The 24537-nt window shown below is 40.4% G+C and overlaps 1 protein-coding gene across 1 annotated transcript in view; it reads left to right on the top strand.

Moving 5' to 3' along the window:
• KDM5A (lysine demethylase 5A) overlaps positions 1-23082 on the top strand; it is a 50132-nt gene extending 27050 nt beyond the window's left edge. Inside the window, exons 18-28 of the mRNA XM_017804743.1 lie at positions 1601-1718; positions 4923-5278; positions 5808-5946; positions 6836-7015; positions 8462-8623; positions 9662-10213; positions 11018-11161; positions 14439-14598; positions 15078-15298; positions 17399-17809; positions 19995-23082. Of these exons, the coding sequence (XP_017660232.1) occupies positions 1601-1718; positions 4923-5278; positions 5808-5946; positions 6836-7015; positions 8462-8623; positions 9662-10213; positions 11018-11161; positions 14439-14598; positions 15078-15298; positions 17399-17809; positions 19995-20207 (2656 nt within the window). The 3' untranslated portion in view covers positions 20208-23082. The remainder of the gene's footprint in view (positions 1-1600; positions 1719-4922; positions 5279-5807; positions 5947-6835; positions 7016-8461; positions 8624-9661; positions 10214-11017; positions 11162-14438; positions 14599-15077; positions 15299-17398; positions 17810-19994) is intronic.
• Positions 23083-24537: the final 1455 nt, after the last annotated feature.

Below are 24537 nucleotides of genomic sequence, written 5' to 3'. Positions count from 1 at the left end.
TCTATCTATCTATCCATCAACATACACACACATATACATATATATATATGAGAAGAAATAACTCTTCATTTAATTATTTGGTGGGTTTCCAGCCCTATCCCAAGAAAGTCTAGAACTATTTGGCAACTTGGAATGGTGTGTCTGATCTAAAGCTGAAAGAAATCTATGGGACAAAAAAAGGACTCGTATATATGTCTGAGGGCTGTCGTGTGCTAAATAACAATATTTTATAAAATTCAGGTTTGAGAAAGATTTTAAAACTTCTTTGAACGCTATTAGGAAATGTAATTACAAAGGTGTCACATTTAGCTGCTTCTTTAACATTTATATTGATATTTAACACATTGAGAAGGATCACACACAAAGGATAAGGTTATTAAAAAAGCAAATTAAAAATAAGTGCTCAAACAGGAAAAAATTGGCAGGGGTTGATGCAACTATAAACTCGTAGTCAAATGTAGTAAAAGAAAATCTATGCATTACCCATCTCTTTATGTATAAACCCAAAATCCAGTTGATGTATTCACAGTTGTGAAGCCGTGATCAAGATTCTAATCCTAGATCTCTCCCTTCTTTTGGGAGCTGTGAGTTTCCAGAGGCAGAGATAGTTGTATCCTTTTGTGCAGCATCTGATGCTGCACCAGTCCATGGCTGGACTAGGGACAGAATGCCAGTGGGATGCTTCAGTGTCCCCTCCCATAGTGCTGTCTCTTGGAGCCTGGCACCCCATTTGCTCTTGTGCAGGGATTTTGGGGGGGCACAGCAGGTCTGGTGCAGCCACCACTCCCCTTCACTGTCTGTTGTAGCAAGTCAAAGCCTGCAGTATTTTTCCCCCTCTGAGGTTTAGCTGGTGTTATAATTATGTTTGATCATTAATCTAAATTTTACATTTACCATTATCTGTAACTCCACAGGTTGAGAGATTGAATATTTTTTCTTTATTATTTTTATAGTAATAAAAGGTTAGCATTAGCAGGGAACAACTTTTAAGTGTTTGAAATCTGTCCTGCTTGTGGAATTGTGCCTGCCAGTGATCTGTGTACCAAGTGTTTAATTTGTGCTGTGTGTCACTTCAAAGTCTTTTACTGCATTCAGGGCTTGTTTGACTTGCTTCGAGTGATATTTAATGGAAGTGTCTTTGCAGAACATGTCCTACTCAATAGCAGTCCTCTGTTGCAAGGCCACTTCCAGCAGTTCTCTGGCTACTAGAGAACGCACCAGAAAATTACTTGTTTTCAGGGTTCGTTGCTGTTACATATCTCAGACTCCTTGTCAGTGTCTGTCACAACAGTCAACTTCTTGAGATGCCTAAAGCAGGCTGTGTGGGGCTATATTCTTTTACATATTTGTAACAAACTAGACTTGAAAGTCATCTAGAGAATTGTACCTCTGAAAGAGCAGGGTAATTCCCTTGAAGAGACTTAAGGGGAATTACATTAAATTTTGCTTTCAAGATTTTGGAATTCATTTTGAGTTCTCAGCTGATTAACTGTTTTTGGTAACTTCTCAGTAATTATGTTAGCTTTCTGTCACTGGGAGTAAATCCAGGGATCACTGTTATCTCTCACCCACTATTGTTTAATTCTATATGTTCATGCAGCAGAGTGAGCCAGGACAGTGGAAGGACACGGACCAAGCTGACTATGGAGGAGCTGAAAGCATTTGTACAGCAGCTTTTTAGCTTGCCATGTGTTATCAGCCAGGCCCGACAAGTAAAGGTGAGTTTGCATCTGTTCCTTAGATAATGTTGTGCTTTTTACTTTGTTCTGGTTTTGTGGTGGTATTTTTTTTAAACAGATAAGGTTGCCTGGTGTAAAGGATGAAAAGCTTTTTTCTTTTTTTTTTCTTTTTTTTTTTTTGATAATTAGTCCTGTACTGTCAGAGGTGGATTGAGTGGGATGTTTCATTTCTAGCTTTTGATGTAAAGCATATGACTGCTTTGCAGTGATGTCTGTGGCCTCAAGAAAGGAAGTACAGTGTCTTCCTGCATGACTGGGAAATGTTGCTGTTGTTGTTGAAGTTTTGCTGATGACATGTTGCTGTCTCTCCAGCATGGAATGTAACATACCTTTCCTGTTCATTTGTAAGCATGTCTCTAAGTGGGCAATGTGACGGTGTTTGTATTTTTATGCTACTGTAATCATAGCAACTCTCAAATTGATAGCCTGAGCATGGATATGTAATGCCTTGTGAGATACTCTTAATTCCACCTGGCCTCCACTGCGTTCTGGAAGAATACCCATGCTCTTGTGCAGCAGTCTGACACAGGGTGGGGTGTTGCACATGGTGATCAGCATTTGGGCAAATGAACAGAGCCCTTTACATGACTGTGTGTGCACTTTTTAGGGTGCCTGTTGCAGTTGGCATTACCAGATGTGGTGGTCTGCTGCAGATAAAAGACCCCTCTCACCTGTCACTGGTCCAGATGGCCCAGTTTTAGCTCTCTGAACCAGTTACTCTTATTCCAGCATCATTAATGCTGTCTGTAGAGGTGAAATTTCTGGCTAAGTCCTACCTTTTGTTTGTTTTTGTAGAAATCTATGAAGGTTACATTGGTGTGCTTTTTTAGGGGAGAGGGAAAGCAGTGCCACACTGTCAGTTATTCTGTAAATACTTCTCAGCCTTGCTTTCCAGGTTACAGCCCTCTTAATCTGTATGCATGGCCTGCATTTCTTACCCTTCATATATATCTTTGCACCTGTCTGTGAATGAATCTAGACTAATAAGCAATCCAGATCATACTGATCCCCCTGGCATTTATCATTCTGACAGTCTGCATCATAGCAAGTGTTTTCAGCAGCAATCTTAATTTGTTTCTCTGTCACTGATGATGAAATGCTAAATAGTGTTTCACCCACTAACCAAGTTCTAGAAAACTCCTTCAAAAAGCAGCCTTCATAAAGATTTTTCGCCTTGAGAAATGCTTCTTGAGATGTATGTTAACCATTTATTAACCTGCATGTTCTGTTGATACTGTTTTAAGTAAGAGGACCTAAAATTCTAAACATGACCATATGTGCAGCTACTACTACATAACCAAACAGTTTAAAGATAAATTAGTTTTGTTTGAGATGACCTTTTTTCCATAAGTGTTTGCTAATGTTTATGTCCTTCATTCATTCATTTCATAGTAACTTTTTCATGGTAGTTCAGTGTTTGATAAGGGAGACTTCATATTGGACTTCCTTCTTGTTTTCAGCAAATACATGCCAGTATCATAAAAACAGGTTCCTTCAGAAAACTGTAGGGTTCCAGGATGCAGTTTAGCCAGGCCTGTTGATGCTAATCAACATCTTTATCATTCAGAGGTGTTCTTTAATGAGTTTCCCAGCAGCTGGTAGAGAGTGGAGTGTATTCTCATCCTAATAGGATAGGATGGTTTTACTACCCTTCTTTCCACATAAACCCCAGAAATATTTATTTATACTAATATTTATTAGTGAAATGTTATTGTCATGTATTAATAGACCTGTAAAATTGTTCTCAAAGGGCTTTTTTGTTTGTAATGTGTTTAAAACCTGCTTCTAATTAAAACTTAATTCATAGATGACAGAGCTGCAGGCGTACAATAAACTCTTAACAGTTTTAATTTGTATTTTTGTCTAAATGCTTTTTCCCAACTAGTCTTTCTTCCTCCAAACCCCAGCATTAGGAAACTAGTTCTAGTTCAAGTACTCTGCCTCTGCACATGCATGTTCTTGAAGCTTCAACATCATCACTAGCCAATAAATAAATATTATCATTTTACTGGTTACAAACTGTAGTCTCTTAGTTTATGAATGAAGTCACATAATGATCACTTATGCCTAAGCACTCACTAGCTTTCAGCATGGCACTTGAAGTCAATTATCCATCATAATGAATAGCAAAATAATTGTCATGTTGGATGATGAGTATTTTCTAACACAAAAGGCATTGTAATTATTAAACTGTAATAATTTACTGTTGTCACTATGAAGCATTCAGTGTTATGTTCCCTAAATCAAAATCTTTATAATGTGGGTCTTGTTCTTTCTTATAAATGCTTTCTGGTTTCCAGGCAGTCATGAGAAGAATCATCAGCCAGAAAGGGCAGGAAACTAAGGGTTAGGAAATGCAGGTTTTGCTCCTCATAGTGCCATCGACTTGCTGTCAGAAATACCTGTCTTTTTTTAAGAGACTTGGGAGTGAATCAATTGAGTATACTGGTTGAATGTCCTTGAATGAATCTCCTACAGAGATTCTTTCCTGTCTGCTGGCTTTGGTTTTTTTTCATTGCAGTGCCAAAACATGAGGGTGAGGACAACTGCAGCAGTGCAGTTGGCTTTGTGTGAAATTGTCTCCTTTAATAAGAGGGCTTTGCGTTTTCATTTCTTTCCTTTGTGCAATAAACCCCTGATGCTTTTAAGTGGTAGGCCTGTTTTAGGAAATAGTGAAAATATAGTCATTGTTACTTTAGTGATCTTTTGGAATTCATGTTCTCTTACATCTCTGGCTTGTTGTTTCTTCTCAGCATGTCTTGTTTTGCTATGTATTGCCATCATTACTGTAATGGCCCAACACTGTATTGAAATGATGATCTGTTTGCAGAAGTCCCCTTTCTTCCCACTATTTTAAAATTATGTTGACTGGGCAGTGCTAAATATTCTGTTTTGTTGGGATCTGTAGTCATTTGCAATCATACTGTTTTTGGTGTAGAGTTCGATGCAGCTAATATGCCTCGGGTATGAAACATTAGGCCATCAAATAAGTTAGATGGTCTGTTACTTAATATGTGTGAGACTTGATGGCTTGTGACAGCTAGCTGGCATGGTCTGTAGAAGCTCTGACTGATGATGTGATGATCACAAACAAATTCACAGCTGACTGATCCCTCAGTCAGATTTCCCTTTTGATTCTGTGGGCGTTTTTCCCTAATTGATTTGTACTGTATGTTACTTCAGAATCTGCTTGATGATGTGGAAGAATTTCATGAGCGTGCTCAAGAAGCTATGATGGATGAGATCCCAGACTCTTCCAAGCTGCAGGAGTTAATAGACATGGGCTCTGGCCTTTATGTAGAACTTCCTGAGCTGCCAAGGCTGAAGCAAGAACTGCAGCAGGCACGGTGGCTGGATGAGGTGAGGTCCACCCTCTTGGATCCCCAGAGAGTCACCCTGGATGTGATGAAGAAGCTGATTGACTCGGGTGTGGGCTTGGCACCACACCATGCTGTAGAGAAAGCCATGGCTGAGCTGCAGGAGCTGCTCACAGTCTCAGAGAGGTGGGAGGAGAAGGCCAAGGTCTGCCTGCAGGCCAGGTGAGTGTTCCTTTGCGAACTGTTCTTACAGGTCACGCACTTCGTGTTTCTCATCCTCTTTTGAGGAGTGTGGTGAAGAGTCAGGTCTTTGCAGCTGTAGTGCCTTTGTTCTTTTGGGGTGTTTTTTTACCTCCCAGCAGTTGGATTGCTCAAGAGTGGGATTTGAGGTTGTTGATGAATTGCAGAATTGTTGATTCCCTATGATGTTGCACAGTGGCCAGAGGCTGTGAGTGTTGCTGCTGTTTTTGCTATTCATCCCCCTCAACAAAGAACCCTGAGTATGCTACCCAGGACAGCTTTCTTGATGTTAGGGAGCTGTGATGCTGTGCCCTTTTGAACTTGACTGTGCAAAGTCCATCAGCTTTCTCACCTCCTGTTCTTTGGTAGGTGGTAGCACCCTCCAAGCATAGAGCCATGGTGTCCTACACTGCAGTGTAGTGATGAAGTTGCATCACCAGCCTGTCAGATTTATGGCTGTAGTTAACTGGCATTTTGAGAGAAGGCTGGAACTGGGTTTTTCTTACTCTAGACCACGCCAAAGTATGATGGCTCTGGAGGGCATCGTGAATGAAGCAAAGAACATCCCTGCTTACCTGCCCAATGTGCTGGCACTGAAAGAAGCCCTGCAGCGGGCTAGAGACTGGACAGCCAAAGTGGAGGCCATTCAGGTAGGGGGTTCAGCAGGGACTGGAATCTTCTGCTTGCATATATTTAGACATGTCCTTTATTCCTAGCACCTCTACCCACAAAGGTGACCTGAAGGAAAGCTTTGCTATAGCTGTTAAATGTATAGCTGGTGTACTTGAATTTCATTTTCTTTTTGTGCTCTTGTTTCCCCCTTGGCTATCCCAATTTCTGTTTCCCTTCCTTTTATGCATTTTAGGGGGATGTAAAAGCTGGCAAATTCATTATGGTGTGGTATTTGGTATCGAAACTGTTTGGCATACTGTCGGTGGAAATATTTAGCTGCAGCAGAAGATGCTCTGCTCACAGGTCTTCAGTTTTGAATCTGGCTATGGAAATGCATTTTATTTGTGTTTTCTCCCCCAAATGGTGTAAGGTTTAATGGCACTGGTGGCTAGAATTTTTTGTCTGAAATAGATGAATTAGCTCAGTAGCCTTTCCTTCTATTAGTCTACCCACAGGACTTGATCCAGACATCTGTGATATTTCTAGGAGTTTATCTCTGGACTACAACTGCTAGTCTTCTATTGGGTATTTGCTGGAAATTGAACTGATAATCCCAATGGATTTCACATCAGCCCATGTACAACTCACATGTAATAGCTCACTGTTAAGCAGGCAGCATTTAAGACAATGATATAGAAATGGAGTGTTGTCTTATTCCCTAAGCCAGCTGGCCGTGACTGTTGAAATAGAAGCTGTATGAGATAGATTTGTAAAATAACAGTAGGATTGAAATGTTGCCCTCCTTTCCTTTAATATGGAACTCTATTTTAGTCAGTGACAAAATAGCGTATGGCTTGAAAGTAAGCTGGCAACTGATATATGTATTATGGTGGAACTGTTGGCTTAGAAAAATTTCTTTCATCCCAGAATGGGAGCAACTATGCCTACCTGGAGCAACTGGAGAGCTTGTCTGCCAAAGGCCGCCCAATACCGGTGCGTCTGGATGCCCTGCCACAGCTGGAGTCTCAGGTAGCTGCAGCACGTGCCTGGAGGGAGCGCACAGGAAGGACCTTCCTGAAGAAGAACTCGAGCTACAGTCTGTTACAGGTGAGCAGCACTTCTGTCAGCCTTCAGAAACTCACCTTGATGGCCCCCAGTGGTCCAGAGCGAACAGCTGCTTCAGCTACAGTGCATTACTGCTCCTTTTCAGAAGAAAATAGAATTTCAGCTGTTCTCAGGTGAAAAGAATGAAAAGGGTGAAGAGAAAGAAATAGGCAAAACGTTCTGTTTGGTTGGTCTTGGTTTATGTATGGACAACCTCATCCGTTACTTTTGAAGACAGAGGGAAAGCAAAGGATTTTTTTGTGTCATTGTAGAAGTGTAGGCCTGAAACAGACACAGATGCTGTCTTGAATTGATGAATGTTTTAACTTGCCTTACTGCTTAAATGCTAAGAAAATAGATTCCATATTTTATAAACTGTTTAACTATAAGAAAAATTAAGTCAGCTACTGTTTATTTCACTTCAATGAATCTAGTCACTGTCTTTCTTTTAATGAAAATCAATCGTGTTTGAAGATCTATCATATCTACTTGACAGGCTTCCCTTTTCTAGGGAAAATAATTCAAATTTGGTCAATTGCTGTATTTTTCATTCTCTTATATTGTTGTTAATTCTGTGCAGTTTGTCTTCACTTTTAGTGAGATGTCCAAAACCAGACAGCATCCTCTCTCTCTGACTTCCTGAGTGCCACATGAAGTACAATAATTACATCTTGTGTCTCAAAGGGGATACTGATGTTTAATGTTCCCAGTAGGATCTGCCCCCATTGCCACAACATCACACTGATTTCTGTTTGCTTTGTCGTACACTCTAGATGCAATTTTTTTCTCTATATTCTTCTGCCTAACTAGTTATTTAATATGTTCTGGTTTTGCATTTTCCTAAATGTAGCAATTTGAACTTTCCTATGTTGAATTTAATTGCTAGATTTCATATTTAGGTATGCATTCCAACTAGTCAAGATAACTTAAAATTTTATTCTTGTCCTTAAAAGTGCTTTGCAGCCTCTTGTAATACTGATATTAAAGGGCTTATAGCATATTTTTAGTTTTCTTTCATCCACCAAATTGCTGATGTAAATATGAAATAATGACAGATTTTTCAGACTTGTCATTAATAAAGGCCTTTGAAGCAAATGTTAAACTACTAATATCTAACTGCATACAGTATTTTGGTTAGCTATTTTTATGGTAGCTTAATCATGAAAACATAGTGGCTTTCAATTTGACCTGCCACTTTATGGTGGTACTGATTACATTCAAATTTCATAAGTATGAAATACTTTTATCCTTTTCTGTTTATTTTCTTGTAGCATTAGTTGACAGATATCAAAGGTGTTAGATTGCTGAGTACTTCCTGCTCTCTGGTGACACCGTTGTAATTCCTCTATTAGATGTTTTCATATGGTGTCCCTGATATCACAAGGTTATAGATTAGAACTTTTTTCTGTTCTTGGCATCCTTGGCTCTGACAGTTTTTTGGTGTTACAGGTTCTGAGCCCTCGGACTGATATTGGTGTTTATGGGAGCAGTAAGAATAGGCGGAAGAGGGCAAAGGAGTTGATGGAGAAGGAAAAGGAAAAAGATCTTGACTTGGAATCCCTAAGTGAACTGGAGGATGGGCTGGAGGAGGCCAGGGACACTGCAGCTGTGGTAAGGAGCAATGAAAGGTGATATCTCCTGATACATTATCTCTAATCTGTGTTGAAATCTTATGGAAGAACTGATAAATGAATCTCAGTGAAATAGGTCTCTTATAATATGATGTTTGACACAAGAATATGGTTCAGCTTTAGTTGCAGTGAAAGTAGGGGGGAAGCACAGTTCAGAGTGTAAGTGCTGGTATTTAGTATGAGTTGGGCTGTGTGTAACTCTTAAATGCTCTTGGCTTGATATCTGTGGCTGCTCATCTAATATTAACATTTACTGAAATCACGTTGCAGTAATGTGCAGTGAGGTGCAGCTCTGCCTTAACCAGTACCAAGACGTATTTGGTTAGGTCAACTTTGAGGGCAGCCTGTAAACGCTTGGTCGTGGACACTGGGCCGGAGGGAGTGTTTTGTTTGATTCCTCCTTTTTAGGAGGATATTCATGCAGCTTATCAGATGAATTTGCTGTCATCTGGCTGCCCTTTCTCTGGGAACAAAGAAAATATATGCAGGCTCATTAATATGGCTTATACATAGTCTGTTTTACTGTAGTATGCTTTGTTATAGTTACTTGAATGGAAACATTGAGCAAATGCAAGTTGCTTCAGAAGATATATGGTCACTCGGATGCTTCTGGTGCTGAGTCAACATTGAAACAAAGCTCAGCTGCATTGTCTCAGTAGGCAAATAGATGGAACAGATTCTGACTTCTTCCCTGGAGTCAAAACCTGTTCTTCTGGTGGTCTTTTGACAGATATAATTATAAACTTCAGAAACTTTGTACATATCGAGAAGGTTATCTTAAGTTTACATAGTATCTCTGTCAGAAGGACTCAGGGAGTAATGAATAATTTAGGAGGCGGTATCTTAGCTAAAGTTTTAATTAGGTCACACAACTCCTAAGTTTTGGGCTAGTTTAAATAGGAAGATATCTTGGTATGTTTGGGTTTGTTTTTTTTTTTTTCTTTTCCTGTGTTGCTAATAAAATGAAATCGCTCTTAGCTGTGAATGTCACGACCTGCTTTTTGTCCTTTTTGTGTAGGTGGCTGTATTCAAGGATCGGGAACAGAAGGAGATTGAAGCCATGCATGCTCTCAGGGCAGCTAACCTGGCCAAGATGACTATGGTGGACCGAATCGAAGAAGTCAAGTTCTGTATCTGCCGCAAAACAGCGAGTGGATTCATGCTGCAGTGCGAGCTGTGCAAAGACTGGTTCCATAGCGGCTGCGTGCCCCTTCCCAAAACAAGTTCTCAGAAGAAGGGCTCTAGCTGGCAGGCCAAAGAAGTGAAGTTCCTGTGTCCCCTCTGCATGCGTTCCCGAAGGCCGCGGCTGGAGACGATCCTGTCCCTGCTGGTGTCCCTGCAGAAGCTGCCGGTGCGGCTGCCGGAGGGGGAGGCCCTGCAGTGCCTGACGGAACGGGCCATGAGCTGGCAGGACCGAGCGCGGCAGGCGCTGGCCACTGACGAGTTGTCCTCTGCTCTGGCCAAGCTTTCTGTGCTCAGCCAGAGAATGGTGGAGCAGGCAGCACGGGAGAAAACAGAGAAAATCATCAGTGCAGAGCTACAGAAAGCAGCAGCTAACCCCGACCTGCAGGTAGGGATGGGGGTATCTTGCTCTTTACTGTACCTATCCTAACTCATTGTGTCAAAATGCCTTGTCTGTCTTGGAGAAGCTTGGGGAGAGAGGAGGAGAGTTAAAAGCTGGGGATTAGATGTGTTGAAACTACTTAGTTTGGAGCTCCTCAGGCTCTGGCTGCTTCTGTCAGCTACATGCTGCTGCAGGAACAGGAACAGCTCTGTGGGTTTGTGCTCAGTCAGTAGCAACTGCTGAAGGTGCCTGTAAGAAACATCACATCAGTCATAACAGCTGGGTATGGGCATGAAGCTGCGTAAAGCAGTTGCTACTTTGGTGTCCGAATTCCATTTCCCTCTTGACAGAATCCAAGGTCTCAGTATTTATAATTTCTGATGGATTGTCATTCCTAGGCATTTAGTGTCCTGTTAGTAAGTTTCAGCGAGGCCTGTAGGAAGGCAATGGTGCTTTCACAGCTGACCTCTTCACCTTGAGATTGGGGTCACGTGATGCTATGGTGAAGAAGTTTGTACAACCACAAGCTGTAATTTGGTAGCACGGAACAGCAGTATCTAGATCTTTCTAGTTCCTACTGTTCAAAAACATGGAATCAAAATCTAATGGAAGCTTGGGTATCTCCCTGTTTTTCTTCACATCTTGTGAAGAAGATGTCTAGATGACTAGAAGAACTAGTCTTTTCTGTGACTGTCCAGGTAGTTGCCCTCAGGCCAAGAGAAGCAATTCTTTGTCAGTAACTCTGTAGCTTTTCTGCAGATTTTTCTGGAAATTTTATTGTTTCATTCCCATATTTCATTTTTCTTTTAGGGACACCTGACTAGTTTTCAGCAGTCAGCCTTTAACAGAGTGATAGGGAGTGTGTCCTCATCCCCACGGCAGACTTTGGATTATGATGATGAAGAGACAGACTCTGACGAAGACATCAGGGAGACGTATGGCTATGACATAAAGGTAAGTGTGGTTTATCTGCGTGGAATTAATCCAGAACACCTGTCTTCTATGAATTCATTTATTTCAGAGTATATTTTGTATCTTAAGCTATTTATGTATATTCTACTCTGGCTCTTGTTGCAGAAGAAGTACTTCTTGATTTTTATCCAAATTTTTCAGTTCTGAGGGAAGTTTTTAATGTTTTTATTCAAGATTTCCAGACCTGTGTGAATTTCAAAAGGTGCTTTTTAGTGCTAAGGAAAAAGATAAACTTACAAAGATATTTGTATTTATAATACCGTGGAGGATGAACATTATCTTTATGCCCCATTCAAAGATATCATGAGTCATAAAAGTGTCTGTATGGAGAGCTCTTCAAAGTTTTTTGCTACAGCAAAAAAATTAGTCTTTGAAACCTGCATGCTATGTAAGAAGTTTCCTGATGTCAGAGCTTCTTTCATGTTTTCATAGCTTTCTCTTCATTCAACCCTCATATAAAGGAGGTACATGTGTTCCATTTTGGATGTGTGGAAATATTCGATACTGGATGTCTGGATCGTGTTGTAAAATTAGCGTCTGGATTCAGTTCAGAAACTGTACCTGCAGTCAAATTTTTCAAGCATTTTAACTAGAGGAGAACTTCCATGAGAAAAGGCAATTGTGGCGATAACCAAGTGTTTTCCATGTGTTGAAATGTCCTTTTGATAAATGTAGAGACAAAAGCAATGCCACTGGTTCTTCCTGAGCAGTGTTTTCTCTTTAGCAATAGTGTCATTTCTACCTTAAAAGATGCTGTCTTAAGAGACAGCGTGGTCATGTAAATTCTTCTAAGGCAGATATTCTGGTTTATAAAGACCTGGACAGCACATTCTCCAGGTATGATTTGCTGCAGTCTCCTATTTTTAGTGTTTTATTTCTCTGCAGCTTTGTGCATATACTCAGATTTTTCTTATAGTCCCATGTGAAATGCCAACAAGAGTACATTGCAGTTGGTGCTACAGCTTTTAATTAAATTCATTGTATATACAAAAATAATTTCCAAAATGTTCTTTGCATCAGGAGTCATCATAAGGCATTTCTGAAAGATGTGGTATTTTCTGAGGCTGTGATAAAGCATATGTCAAGAAAGATGGCATATGCTTGTCAGGATCTGAGGGGTTTGCAGGAGCATCATTTCATTTGTTTAATGATTCTGTTGTCATCATTTAAAAATCTGTTACTTAACCCTTTTGATTTGGATGTCCATCACTATATATAATCATAGAAACCTAAAAGTAAAAAAACGTTGAAGCAAAGCTGCTAGGGACCAGAAATGTCTTTTGTTAGGTCAACTAACATGTTGGGAATATAAAACAAATTTTCAGGCAACCAAATTCTTTAGGTTTAAACTAGGAGAAGCGAAGTTCAAAAGAAATAGCAAAGTTGTTCAGAAATTAATTACTTTTAGACTTTTGGCTTTTAAGGGTTGAGTTTTTTTCAGATCATGATGCATAAACATTTTCCAGTGTGTTTAAGAAAAATGCAGATCGTGATACGTTGTGTATGAATTTGCTCTTAACTTCTTGTGGAAGTAATCCCTGTATCCCCAAGGGTCCACAGACTGTATTTCGAAACCCACATTCTCTGGCTTCTCAAGTGCACAGTTGTTATGGAAATACATGTGAAAAAGGCCTGTGAAAAACTGTGTCTTCTAATTAAATCATTGTTCTTGCCAATAAATACTTCATTATGAGTGCGATAGCTAGATTTGTTTTAAGATTTGTTTCAATCAGGATAATTCACTGTGAATTTTCTTCGCCTGTTATTTTCATTTTTTTTGTCTCGTATTTTTCTCATTTCTTTGCACCTTTGTTGCCTATGGCCACTAAATGGTGATTTTTGTAAAAAATCAATTTACATATTAGTCCTGAACTTTCTTTAATGTAGTATAATGAGATACCCATAACAAGATACCGTACAAGATATAAACTTTATGGTGTAGGAGAAATAGCTTCTTTCTGAGTATATTCTACCTTTTCATCTGGGCGATTTAAATTTGAATTTCCCACTTATAGTTCTGTACAGAAATCATTAGTGTGCACTTCACTTCCTTTTAAACGTGTAACTGAAAGCCAGAGAGAGAGATTACCATTCTTAAACTCCCTTTTTATGTCATGAAATGACAGTGTCTGGGTGGTACAATTTCCTGAGTTGGCCATTTTGGGACCCACACAACTAATCTTCAGGTAAATATTGTCAGTAACTGCTCTGTAGCCTTTCTCTTTTTTTTAAGCCAGCTTCTTGTTTTTAATGTTTTCCGAAAGATTTCATTCGTACACAGCGTGCTAAGTATGTTAAACCTGTTGCCCAGTTTCATCACACACGTGATGAAACAGCTGAATTCTGGAAAGTGCTGTGAGAATAAATGGTTGGTTGAGGAGATTGTCCTAGCTGATTTCACCTCCAGGGGCGAGTAAGAAGAGGGATAAATTAGTACTAGGGCGCATCAGGGAATCTGCTCAGGTGAGCTTGTGCTTCTCTGGTTTCTCTGCCTAATGTAATGCAGAGTCAAACAAAGCTGCTCCCACTGCCAAGAGATTCCTATTGTCTCTTGTCCTAATGGGTCCAGCTGCACCTCAAGGCGTATGTCCCACTTCAGTGTGATGTATCTAAACAGTCAAACATCCATCTTGCCCAATACCTTGAATGTGTTCAGCGTCTTACACAACTCATTTTGCTGAGCACAAGCCAGCAAATGTTCATGGAAATATTCACAACAGTCTTAGCTATTACAGCCCTCTTCTTTCAGTGTTTGGTCCTGTCTTAAAATGATTCGAGACTGACATAGAAGTCCCAGTCCTAGGACAACACTGGATTTTGATATTTGTGGCTGTGCTGGACCTCACCTGTAAGATCTTTCTACAGTCACTCAGCACACCCCTGCTTTACTACAGATGCCTGCCTTTGTGGTTTTGCAGTCAATTTTTTCAAGCAAAATAATAAATTATGTAGGCTAAGAGTAAGCATCCTTTGGTTATGTTGACTTCTGAAGACCATACTTGAGGGAATGCTGAGTGAGGAAACTTGTCAAGTGTTTCTCTTGCAGTAACTGTAAATCTACTGACCTATCTCCATAGTTTCTGTGTTCCTCCATTATTTAAGTAGGGATATAATTTGTAGCTTTTGCACATGGCCTTGATGTCTCTGGTGGAGCGTTTCAGAGTCGGATTTTAGGAACAGCTCAGTCTTAGTAGAATTTCCTTTGAAGTGGGTATTTTCTGGATCCGGATGTTGCATGTTTTCTGTGGGTCTCTTTCAGGACAATGCCAGCGTAAAATCTTCTAGCAGCTTGGAGCCTAATTTGTTTTGTGATGAGGAAATCCCTATTAAATCAGAGGAAGTGGTGACACACATGTGGACTGCTCCCTCCTTCTGTGCCGAACACGCGTATTCGTCTGCTTCTAAAAGCTGCTCTCAAGGTATTCCCTTTTGTGCACGTTGAGATAAAATTAAATAGATAACTGGGATGAGCAGTCAGTAAGGAGGGGAACTGCTCTGTTACCCCTGCTAGTTGTACAGAATATGTCTGTAAGAAGGTACAGTAGAGTGTCAATGCATTTTGCTTGGGATTGTCTCCCTCTTTACAGTGTTGTAAAAAGTATGTAATTGCTTTTGGTTTTCATCTCTTCCTTTTATCTTTATATGACTTTACCAAGGGGAGGTTTAGATTGGCTTTTAGGAAAAATTTCTTCGCTGGAAGAGTGGTCAGACATTGGAACAGGCTGCCCAGGGAAATGGTGCGATCACTATCCCTGGAAGCGTTTGAAAAACGTGGATGTGGCACTTGGGGACATGGTTTAGTGCTGGGCTTGGCAGTGCCAGGTTAACACTTGGACTCAATGGTCTTAGAGGTCTTTTCCAGCCTTAATGATTCTATGACCTGCCTCCTGTCTGAAAGGTTCTAGCACTCCAAGGAAGCAGCCTCGGAAGAGTCCACTGGTACCTCGCAGTTTGGAGCCCCCTGTATTGGAGCTGTCACCCGGAGCAAAAGCTCAGCTGGAAGATCTAATGATGGTGGGAGATCTACTGGAGGTATCGCTGGATGAAACGCAGCACATCTGGCGGATTTTACAGGCGACTCACCCACCCTCTGAGGAGAGGTTTCTTCACGTCATGGAGGTATGGAACTTGAAATACTCTGATGTGGAACAAAAATCTCACCACATTACGTTGGAGGGGTTTTTTTTATATAGTCTTGAGTAGTTGAGTGCTTAGTTGCTTGACATGTTTGGATTTCAACTGGGGGGAGTAGTAGATTCCAGAAAATAACAGAATAAGAGACCCAGAATTTCAGTTCTTGTTCACTCATGCCGTACCACTGTCCTCCACAATTAACCATATTTAGAACAGTTTTCTCAAGCAGTTCCATATGCAAACCTTATTTTAGAAAATATGGGGTTAGGAAAGGAAACACTGTTCTTGATTATGCTTGGAAACAGAACTAATCTGCAAAAGAGTTACAAAAAACCATTTAGGAAGATAGAAAGTCTACACGTAGCTTATATAACTTGATACTTAAATGTTACTGAACTTTGTTACTGGGGAAAGAACATTTATTTTTTAGTAAAGTGTGGTTTGGTCGTGCAGGTAATAAGATTCCTGTTCTTCCTCAGAATAACATAGACATAGAAATTTTTTTATTAATATACTTTGAAGATGTCCTGATTGCTTTGCTCAGCTGACAGTGAATCAGATGGGTTTATCTGCTGATTCTGAGGTCGAGTCAAAATCACTTGGCCATGTGTGTGCACTGGGCAAGGGGTGTATGCTGGAAGAGGTCAACTCTTGTGTTGAAGAACTCGACTGGAACCCATTCTTTATCATCTGTCAGCTGCAGTTAGGGGTTAGTTTGACCATGTGTGGCTATGGAGTATGTGATAGCTTTTTGGGTTATGCACAGGAAGCACATAGAAGATGGCTCTTTCTTGATTTCTTGGTGGTGTACAGTAATACAAGATGGAAGGTTAGATGAGCATGTTAATTGGTGTCTCATTTTCTGAATGCCTTCCATATACAATGGATGAGTTAAAAGTGTTGCCAGACTGCCATCAGTTAGGGCAGTAGTATAAAACTGACCCTGCCTCCAAAGTACTGCTTTACCACTTTTCAACCTGAGTACTTCCTAAGCTTAATTTTCTTTTAATATAATAGTTTTGGTATGGAGTTGATTGAAGAACAGTTTGAATGCCAGTAAATAACAATTTATAAATAGTATTCCAGACTGTTATATTAATAGTTAAGCAAAGCTTTTTTTCAGGGGAGTGGGGTAAGGTGTGTGGGATGTGTATGTCTTATGACATTTTCTGGTTAACCCTTATGAATACTTGTTTGACCAGAACTACTCATTTTGAATTGAATGTTTTCCATGTCTGTTTACATACAAAATAAGTAGACTTTTGTAAAATAATCTTGAGAGGATTTGGTTTTGGGTGGAGTAGCTATATTAAGTAATGTACAGTAAACAGAGTGTCTTTACTCACCTGTAGTATGTTCTTAATCTATTAATAATTATTTAAGTGTATAGCTGGATTAACTGAAATTGAGTCAATCCTGTACAGAGGAGCTATACATGTGAATGTTTCAGATATAAATAGGACTTGTCACTGTGAATGCTACCTGCAGGGACAGTTTGCCAGTTTTAAGCCTCACTTCTGATCTGAATCTGTTATTTAAGAGCTGTCGATGACGCCAGGATATTTACAATGTCTGCCAGTTTGGAAGCTTTTCAAATAACTGATGTTACTTTTTTCTCTTGCTTGAGTTGATGATCCATTTTAAGAATTCACCAATTACTCTATGTTAATCTCCAAAATAGCAGTTGGTTTCTCTCAAAAGTAATTACAGGCAAGACTGACCTTGGATGAAAAATAAGCAAGAGCATCTAACAAATTATTAATCTTCTCAACTTCTATTAAAAAACAATGTGAGAGGGGAGTTGTAATTATTGCTTATTTTGCCTCCTTACCCTTGCTGATGATTTACTTTTTCCCCTGGGTATTTTTGATTGATTGTACTTTGACACAGTTGATAACACTGAATTTTTTCAAATATGGTGAAAATAAAGTTAAGTGCCTTTTGCTTAGAATTTGTAACTATGTTGTTGAGTAGCTTTCTTCATTCCATGTCAGCGTAATGGTAGAGGTAACTACATCTCTGAGACATCAGGTTTGCAGGAAATTTGCATTTGAATGAAAATCTCTCTTCACTCTTTCCGTGAAGGATGACAGCATGGATGAAAAACCGCTGAAAATGAGAGGGAGAGACTCTTCTGAGAGGAAGCGGAAACGAAAACTGGAGAGAGCAGAGCAATTCTTTGGAGATATGAAGCAAAAATCTAAAGAGCTGAAAAAACTGGAAAAACCTAAGAAGAAGAAGCTAAAACTCACTATGGATAAGACAAAGGAGCTGAACAAGCTGGCGAAGAAACTGGCTAAGGAGGAGGAGCGGAAGAAGAAGCGAGAGAAGGCAGTTGTTGCCAAGGTAGAACTAGTAAAGGAGAGCACAGAGAAAAAAAGAGAGAAGAAGATTCTAGATATTCCTTCTAAGTACGACTGGTCAGGAGCAGAAGAGTCGGATGACGAGAATGCCGTGTGTGCTGCACAGAACTGCCAAAGGCCCTGCAAGGACAAAGTGAGTTTTCCCTTAGTTCTGTCACAGGCAATTCCATGCAAAGTCAAACCCCCTCTGTGCCATTTAATGTTTAGATTGAACAGCATGAGAAACCGAAGTGGTGTGATTGGAAATGAGAGAGGATGGAGTAGTACTTGGGTAGGTACACAGGTGTAGATGTAGCAGATTAAACTGTAGATCTTCCTTCCTCTCTTAGGTACTTTAAAACAGGAAAAGATGGAAAATCAGAATCTGGGTAAAGGTCTCGCTTGGGAAGTTTAACTTCTTCAAGCTGGGTCATTTTTTGTTGACTATGTGCAACATGCATTGGCTGATTCAAAGGATTAATTCTTTGACTCAGATAGAAATGTTCCTGTGTTTCTGAGCAGGAGTGGGATGTGCGATGTTCCTAAATGAAGTAAATTTTCTGTATTTCTTGCATACAGTCTGTGAACAGTGATGCTGCAGGCTGAGTGATCTACCAACTTCAGTGCTTCATTTTTCTTGTTGGAGATGAATAATCAGTGATTTTTAGACCTGATTGGATTATTACAAAAGAAACTTGATCTGCTTGTCTCTGTGCTACTGCCTATCCTAATTGTCAGCTTTTAACACTGACTAATCGATGATCAAAAAAAGTTTTTTCAAAATGTTTTTTTCTGCTTTCTAGAAAGTAGAAAAAACACACCCCAAATAACTGTGGAATTGAGACTATACTGCACTGACTTTCACAAGAGAGAGTAGGAGTAAGTGCAAATAGAAAGAACTTATTTCTTGTGCAGAATTGAAACATTGAGTTCAAGTCTTCATTTGAACAGTCAAAAAGACCAGTTAAAAGACCAGTTTTGAAGTCTTAAACTTAGATCAGGGTTAGAAATTACACTCAGTCACTCAAAATGTGATAGTCTTTTTATTCTCTTTACTTCACAGGTGATATTTACCTCATATTAGTACATTTTTATGGAAATTGAGATTGTAAGCGGGAGGAGAGGGCCTTTAAGCTCCTATTATAAATAAGGTTGTACTGAATTTGTCAGACTTCCATCAATGAAACTGAGTAAAATTCCTGATTGTATAATCAAAGTTTTTAATGGAATGACTGCCTTGCCATAAGGTTGGATGTACTTTAGGACATTTGGCAGTTGAACGCCACACATACGTACTTGTGTGACAAGTGAAACATGGCAGGTACAGGAATGTAACGACTGAAGCTGCAGCTGTTGTTGGCCATTACTAGTCACTTTGAAAATATGTTCAGGAGTAGTTTGCTACAAACTGAAGTAAAAATCTTGAGATGACAATGTTCCTTCATTTTGATAGGTTGGCACTAGTGCTATTTTCCTAATGTGTTGTCACGTTCCTCTGTGAGGTGAAAGCAGAACTACAGCAGTAGCAGTTTTTATAGCTGTACCAATGCATGCCATTAGAATGGAGAACCTGTGTTTCTTATCCTGCAGATCACAGTTTCCACCCACTGGCTCAAATTAACATGGACTTTTATTCAGGGAATTGCAGAAATCAAATAATGAATCTTTTTTCCTTCCTAAGTTTTAATTGACTTTTTTACGTTTTTCCCAATTATTCTATAGGAAGTTCAACTCAAAGTCTGAAATATTCTAGGTTAGATGTTATGATGTTTAGGACTTAGAGTTGTGTGTGCATTTTTTGGCATTTGGTGGCCAGCTGTACACCCAATATCTAGCTGGTAGAAAAGTATTAAAGCTATTGATGTCATGTGGCTATTTCCCCCCCCCAGAAACCATCAAGTCCTTTTGTTTTCTGTAATTTTTAGGCTTCAAAAACTGCCATTTGATATTGCATCTAAGGGGATGTATATAATTTAGAATGTGTATTTGTAGACTTTCATCTATGCTGAAGTAATGTCTCTGATTGTCCTCTTGTTTTAAATGTGTTCTAGCACACCTGCTTTCTTTTGAGGAGAGCTGAGTCATCTTCCTCAATAGTAGTAGTGTGTATTTGTATTGTTGTGGTCTAAGGATGCAAGAGGTTTGTTGGAAGAGAGTTATTTTTTATTAAACTGAAGCAGTTATTAAAACAAGCTCTGTAGGGCATTAATTTGTACCCAAAAGCTGTTTTGTGCCAGGCACCTCAGTTGGGTTTAATGGAAGGTGTTTTCTTCATGTAAACTGTGCCTGTCTGTCCTTCCTTGTAACGTGCCACGTGTTGCTGCTGTGCTCTCTTGCAGGTGGACTGGGTGCAGTGTGACGGTGGCTGCGATGAGTGGTTCCATCAGGTCTGTGTCGGTGTCTCTCCCGAAATGGCTGAGAATGAGGATTACATCTGTATAAACTGTGCAAAGAAACCCCTGCAGGGACCCAGCAGCCCTGCTCACGCACCACCTCCTCCCTTCTTGTTGAGCTACAAACTACCAATGGAAGATCTTAAGGAGACAAGTTAGCAACTACTCGATGCCCGGAACTTGTTGGGAAATGGACCACTGAAACCCTACAGGAAGAGAGGGTTTGAAGCTAATGTAGCCACTGAGCTTCACTTCCAAGGATGTACAGACCTGCAGCGGAGTTGGTCCGTTCCTTACAGCTGGCTTCCTTCATACATTGGGAATGTCAAGGCACAGTGGTACCGACTCATCTATGCAGACACCGCCTGAATTAGGAGCTCCAGCCAGTGTTTTCTGACTTGAGTGTTTCCATCTTTGAGTGTGGCTGTTGCTCTTAGAGACTGAGCAAACTCGAGGCTGTTAGATTAGACACTTCAGGGTGTTAGAAGTACATGTTGGCAGTGGAGCTGGCCTGGAATTGGTGGGCACAGGCTGGAGCTTTTGGGCCTATCAGGTTATCCTAAGGAGGTGACTTCAGAAGTTATCTTTTGCCTCTCCATGCCAGCCCAGAGCATTGAGTAATGTATTGGGAGAGTTAAATTGCCTCCATATCCAGGCAGCTAACACTACACTATAAGGATGGGAGCAAGTGGATGAATTTCTTTTCATTTCTCTTTTGTAGCTAAAGGGCAGAGGAGCTCATAATCTCAGAAATCAGCAAAGGTTGTGTTTACCAAAAAAGAAACCCAACTCTACTCCACTAGGCAAAACTTTTTCCTCGGTGGGAAACAGCCGATCTTCCTGTCCTGAGGAGGGCCAGAAAACATTGATAACGTCTAGCTAGGCCAGAACTTGGGAAGAGCAGAGTGCTTCCCTTTCCGTGGGGATGCCCTCTCCTTTTCTAGGCTTTGCTTAGAGTTCTGCACTCCTGCACGTTAAAGTTGTCTCGCGCAGGATGGAGCTGGCGAGGAGGTACAGCACCCAGGGCACCAGCTTCTGAGATCTGTACCCAGGGATGGGAAGGAAAGAAGACAGCCCACTTACCTCAGAGGGCTTGAGCACATGTGCTTCTGTGAAAAGTTTCACTCACAACTATTTCCAGTATCACCAGGCTACGGGCATGGCCTCCTGTGATACCACAAGCAGTCTGCAGATACTGTTCACAGTGCAAATCCCCCTCCCTGCTGGCTTTGCTGGATGTGCACCAGTGTACAATCAGCAACAGTTCTTGTTTGAAGTCGCCCCTGGCTTTGCCAGAGGACCAGAGGGGCTTGGGGTCATCCTGGGTGACAGTTGTTTTAGTAAATCCATTTTTAAAGAAGGACTTGTTTTTACTTTTTTCTAAATGTCTCAGACTACTGACTTGTTCTATAAATAGATTATTTTTCTTTGATTTTTTTATACTTACCACTGTTAACCAGCAGCACAGACAGAGGTTCACAAAGCAAAAACCTGCCCGTGGGCTTGGGTTTTTTTACTCCATTCCTTCCTTGTAGTACAAGGAATTAGCAGTTACCTTCCCCATTCTAGCTTGACCAGCTGCCTGTGTTTAAATAGGTAAATACATTTCATGTGCTACCTTTGTGTTTTGGGTTTGTTCCTATTAGTGGGGCATCTGGGCCTTGAGTCCAGTGGATGCTGGCTTTGTGTATGTGAATGTCTGAAGTCAGCCACTGAGCTGTCTCCCCCCTCCACTCGCTCCCTATTGTGTTTCCATTCTTCTGCAGTTCTAGGAGTGTTGTAAGTAGTGTCCAGTCTTACTAGGAGCTGGATTGGGATTTAAAGAAATATTGACAAAAACAAAAGTGTGCTGTCTTGACTATTCTGTGTCCCTTCTCTTGTTCTCTAATATTTGGAAGTTTATTTATCTGGCAGAATTATCCATCCAAAAAAAAAAAAAAATACTCAGCTCAGGTAGATGGAGCTTTATTGCTTTCTTTTCTTTGTGCCTGCTACCTGAGAAGAGGAGGATGTGCAAAAGAAAAATAAGATGGAGGGCAGAAGATACGGGGTCTTGGGGGCTTTAAGTGCAAATTGGGCACAGACTTTGAATTCCCGCTCCTTAAAGACTAAAATGGTGTTAAAAGCAAAAGCAAGCTCTGGTTAAGCATGTGGCTGAACGGGCACCCTAGCAAACTTAAGAGTATTATTTGTTTACTTATTTATGAAGGAGTCTATGCTATAGCTAGACATACCCTCTTTTTGCCTCCAGTTAAATTTTTTTCTTCTCAATGTACACTTAGTTTTGGTAAACTGGTTTAAACAGTTGTTACTTTCCTTCAAGCTTTAACTGATGGTACTACATAAATGTTTCCCTATATGGAGTGGATAGACTATCTGTCACAGATGTTTAATCGTTCCAGAAGTAGACTAGTACAAGATTTCTTAAGGAATCCCAGTGTTCTGTATTCTTTCCTGACTCCTAGAATCCGTGACACAACAGGGAAAATATGGTTAGCATATCCTGTTAGCCACTGAGCATATCCTCTTAACCATTCCTGCATTCTCTGTCGCGATAAAGTCGTTGTTATGTGTAATCACCATCAACTGGAAAAGAGATCTTTGAGTAAATCTGCATTGCATGTTCCTGTTTCTCTGCGTAGAAGGTGTGGTGGAGAATGTTAACAGTAGCACCGGTTACAACAAGATGGAAACAAACAGCTGTATGATGCAACAGTCCTCATTCTGCTTGTAACAAGCATAGAAAGGAGTAAACAACAGAAAGAAATGTGCAAATCATGTGCAAAAGTCACATTTTTAGTAGCTGTTTTTCGTATAGCCTTTTCATAGAGCCTCTATTTCACTGTTGAAAGGAGGTTGCCACACTTTTTCTTGTTACAGGTGTCTCGTCTGATTTTGGATAAGGTGTTCATAAACTGAAGACCATTATTAGCTTCACATCTTATTGTTTTAAGCTTGTTTTTTAAGAGCATAATTCCTATCAAAGGATTGCTGATAGTATGAACTTATGAATAAATGTTAACTTTTGGAAAAATCTGTAGATATGTAGTTAGTGGTTGAAAAACCTAAAGCTACAGCTGTGGTATTGTCTCCAGATCTTAGGGGTTTGAATTTTTATAAAAACATATGTAAAGAAGCAACCCGAACTTGAGCTAAGGTAGTAATGTTCTTACAGGTCTACTACTGCTGTAGAAAAAAATCTCTCATGCTTTGGGGACAAAATCTCAGTATATAAAAAACATTAGCTTGTATATATATAGAAAGGTACCTCTTAATGCCTTCAAAGGCTACTAGCCACTGTTTATGTTGTTTTTTAACATGTGTCTGACACATAAGGTCAAAGAAATCACCTGAGCTGTTGTGAGGGGCTGAAAGTGGCCAGGACTTGAGTTGTGTGTCTTATACAGACTGTGTGGTTTCAAGCTTTCTTTGTAAAACCCAGAGCCTGGAATTTGGCAGCTTTACTTGCAGAGAGAGAAATGTCACTCCTGACCTTCGGTACCATTGCTTTTAGGATTTATTGGTTTGACAGATCATCTGTAGCTGAATGCTTGTGTAGCCTGGACTATTTGATAATGAGGGCTTAAGGTAATATTGATGATATTATGGAAATTATCTTGAGGGATTGGAATACAGTCACACAGCACAAGATAACAGACAGTTGTCTGTTACATTAGCCACACTGTGAAGCTTGCATTGATCTTTTCAGTTTTTAGAACCACAGAGTAAATTTAGGTTGGAGGGTACTTCTGGAGGTCATATGGGTCAACCTCCTGACTAGAGCAGTGCTGACGTTGAAAGGGGGTGAAATTTTTCAGGGCTGTGTCCAATAAAATTTTGAGTATTTCCAGAAATGAGCATTTAACAATCTCTGACTTCCTGTTTGGTTTTGTAGTATCTTCAGCGCAGACTTTTATCTAATGTACAGTCTCCCTTGCTGTAGCTTGCCTGTTGCCACTTAAAGAGTGCGGCTTCATATTTTCTGCAACCATCCATTAGGTAGCTGAAGGCTGCAGGTCCTGCAGCTGAATTTCCAAGCTGAAAAAACCCAGCTCAGCTGCCTTGAGCCACGTCATGAGCTGCAGCCTTGTAACAGATTTGGTGGTCCTCAAATGGACTTCCTTCAGGTTGGTCATGTTTGATTTTGTAATGAGGAGCCCCAGACTGGATAGTCATATTCCAGGTGCATCTTACAAGTGTTGAATACGTGGGGAAAATAACTTCCTTGAACTTGCTGCCCGTGCTTTTACTGTGCAGGCTGGTACAGTGGTGGCCTTTATAGCTGCAAGTACTGCTGACTGCTATTCATTGTGGCCACTGTTAGCCCCAGGTCTCTTGGTTTCTTATTTCTTATGTGCAGGGCTAATGGACTTAACAAACTTTCCATCAGCACATCACTTCAGCCAGTCAAGATCCAGTTGAATGGGAGTTCTCTCCTGCCATGTTTTGGGGTGTCCTGCTCCTGTCCTCCACTAGCATTGTTTCGTGT

This window comes from Lepidothrix coronata, unplaced genomic scaffold (assembly GCF_001604755.1).
Source record: "Lepidothrix coronata isolate B3197 unplaced genomic scaffold, Lepidothrix_coronata-1.0 Scaffold10, whole genome shotgun sequence".
NCBI classification, from domain to species: Eukaryota; Metazoa; Chordata; class Aves; order Passeriformes; family Pipridae; genus Lepidothrix; species Lepidothrix coronata.
Note: the sequence above shows the minus strand (reverse complement) of the source record. Positions and strands in the feature narration are given on the sequence as shown.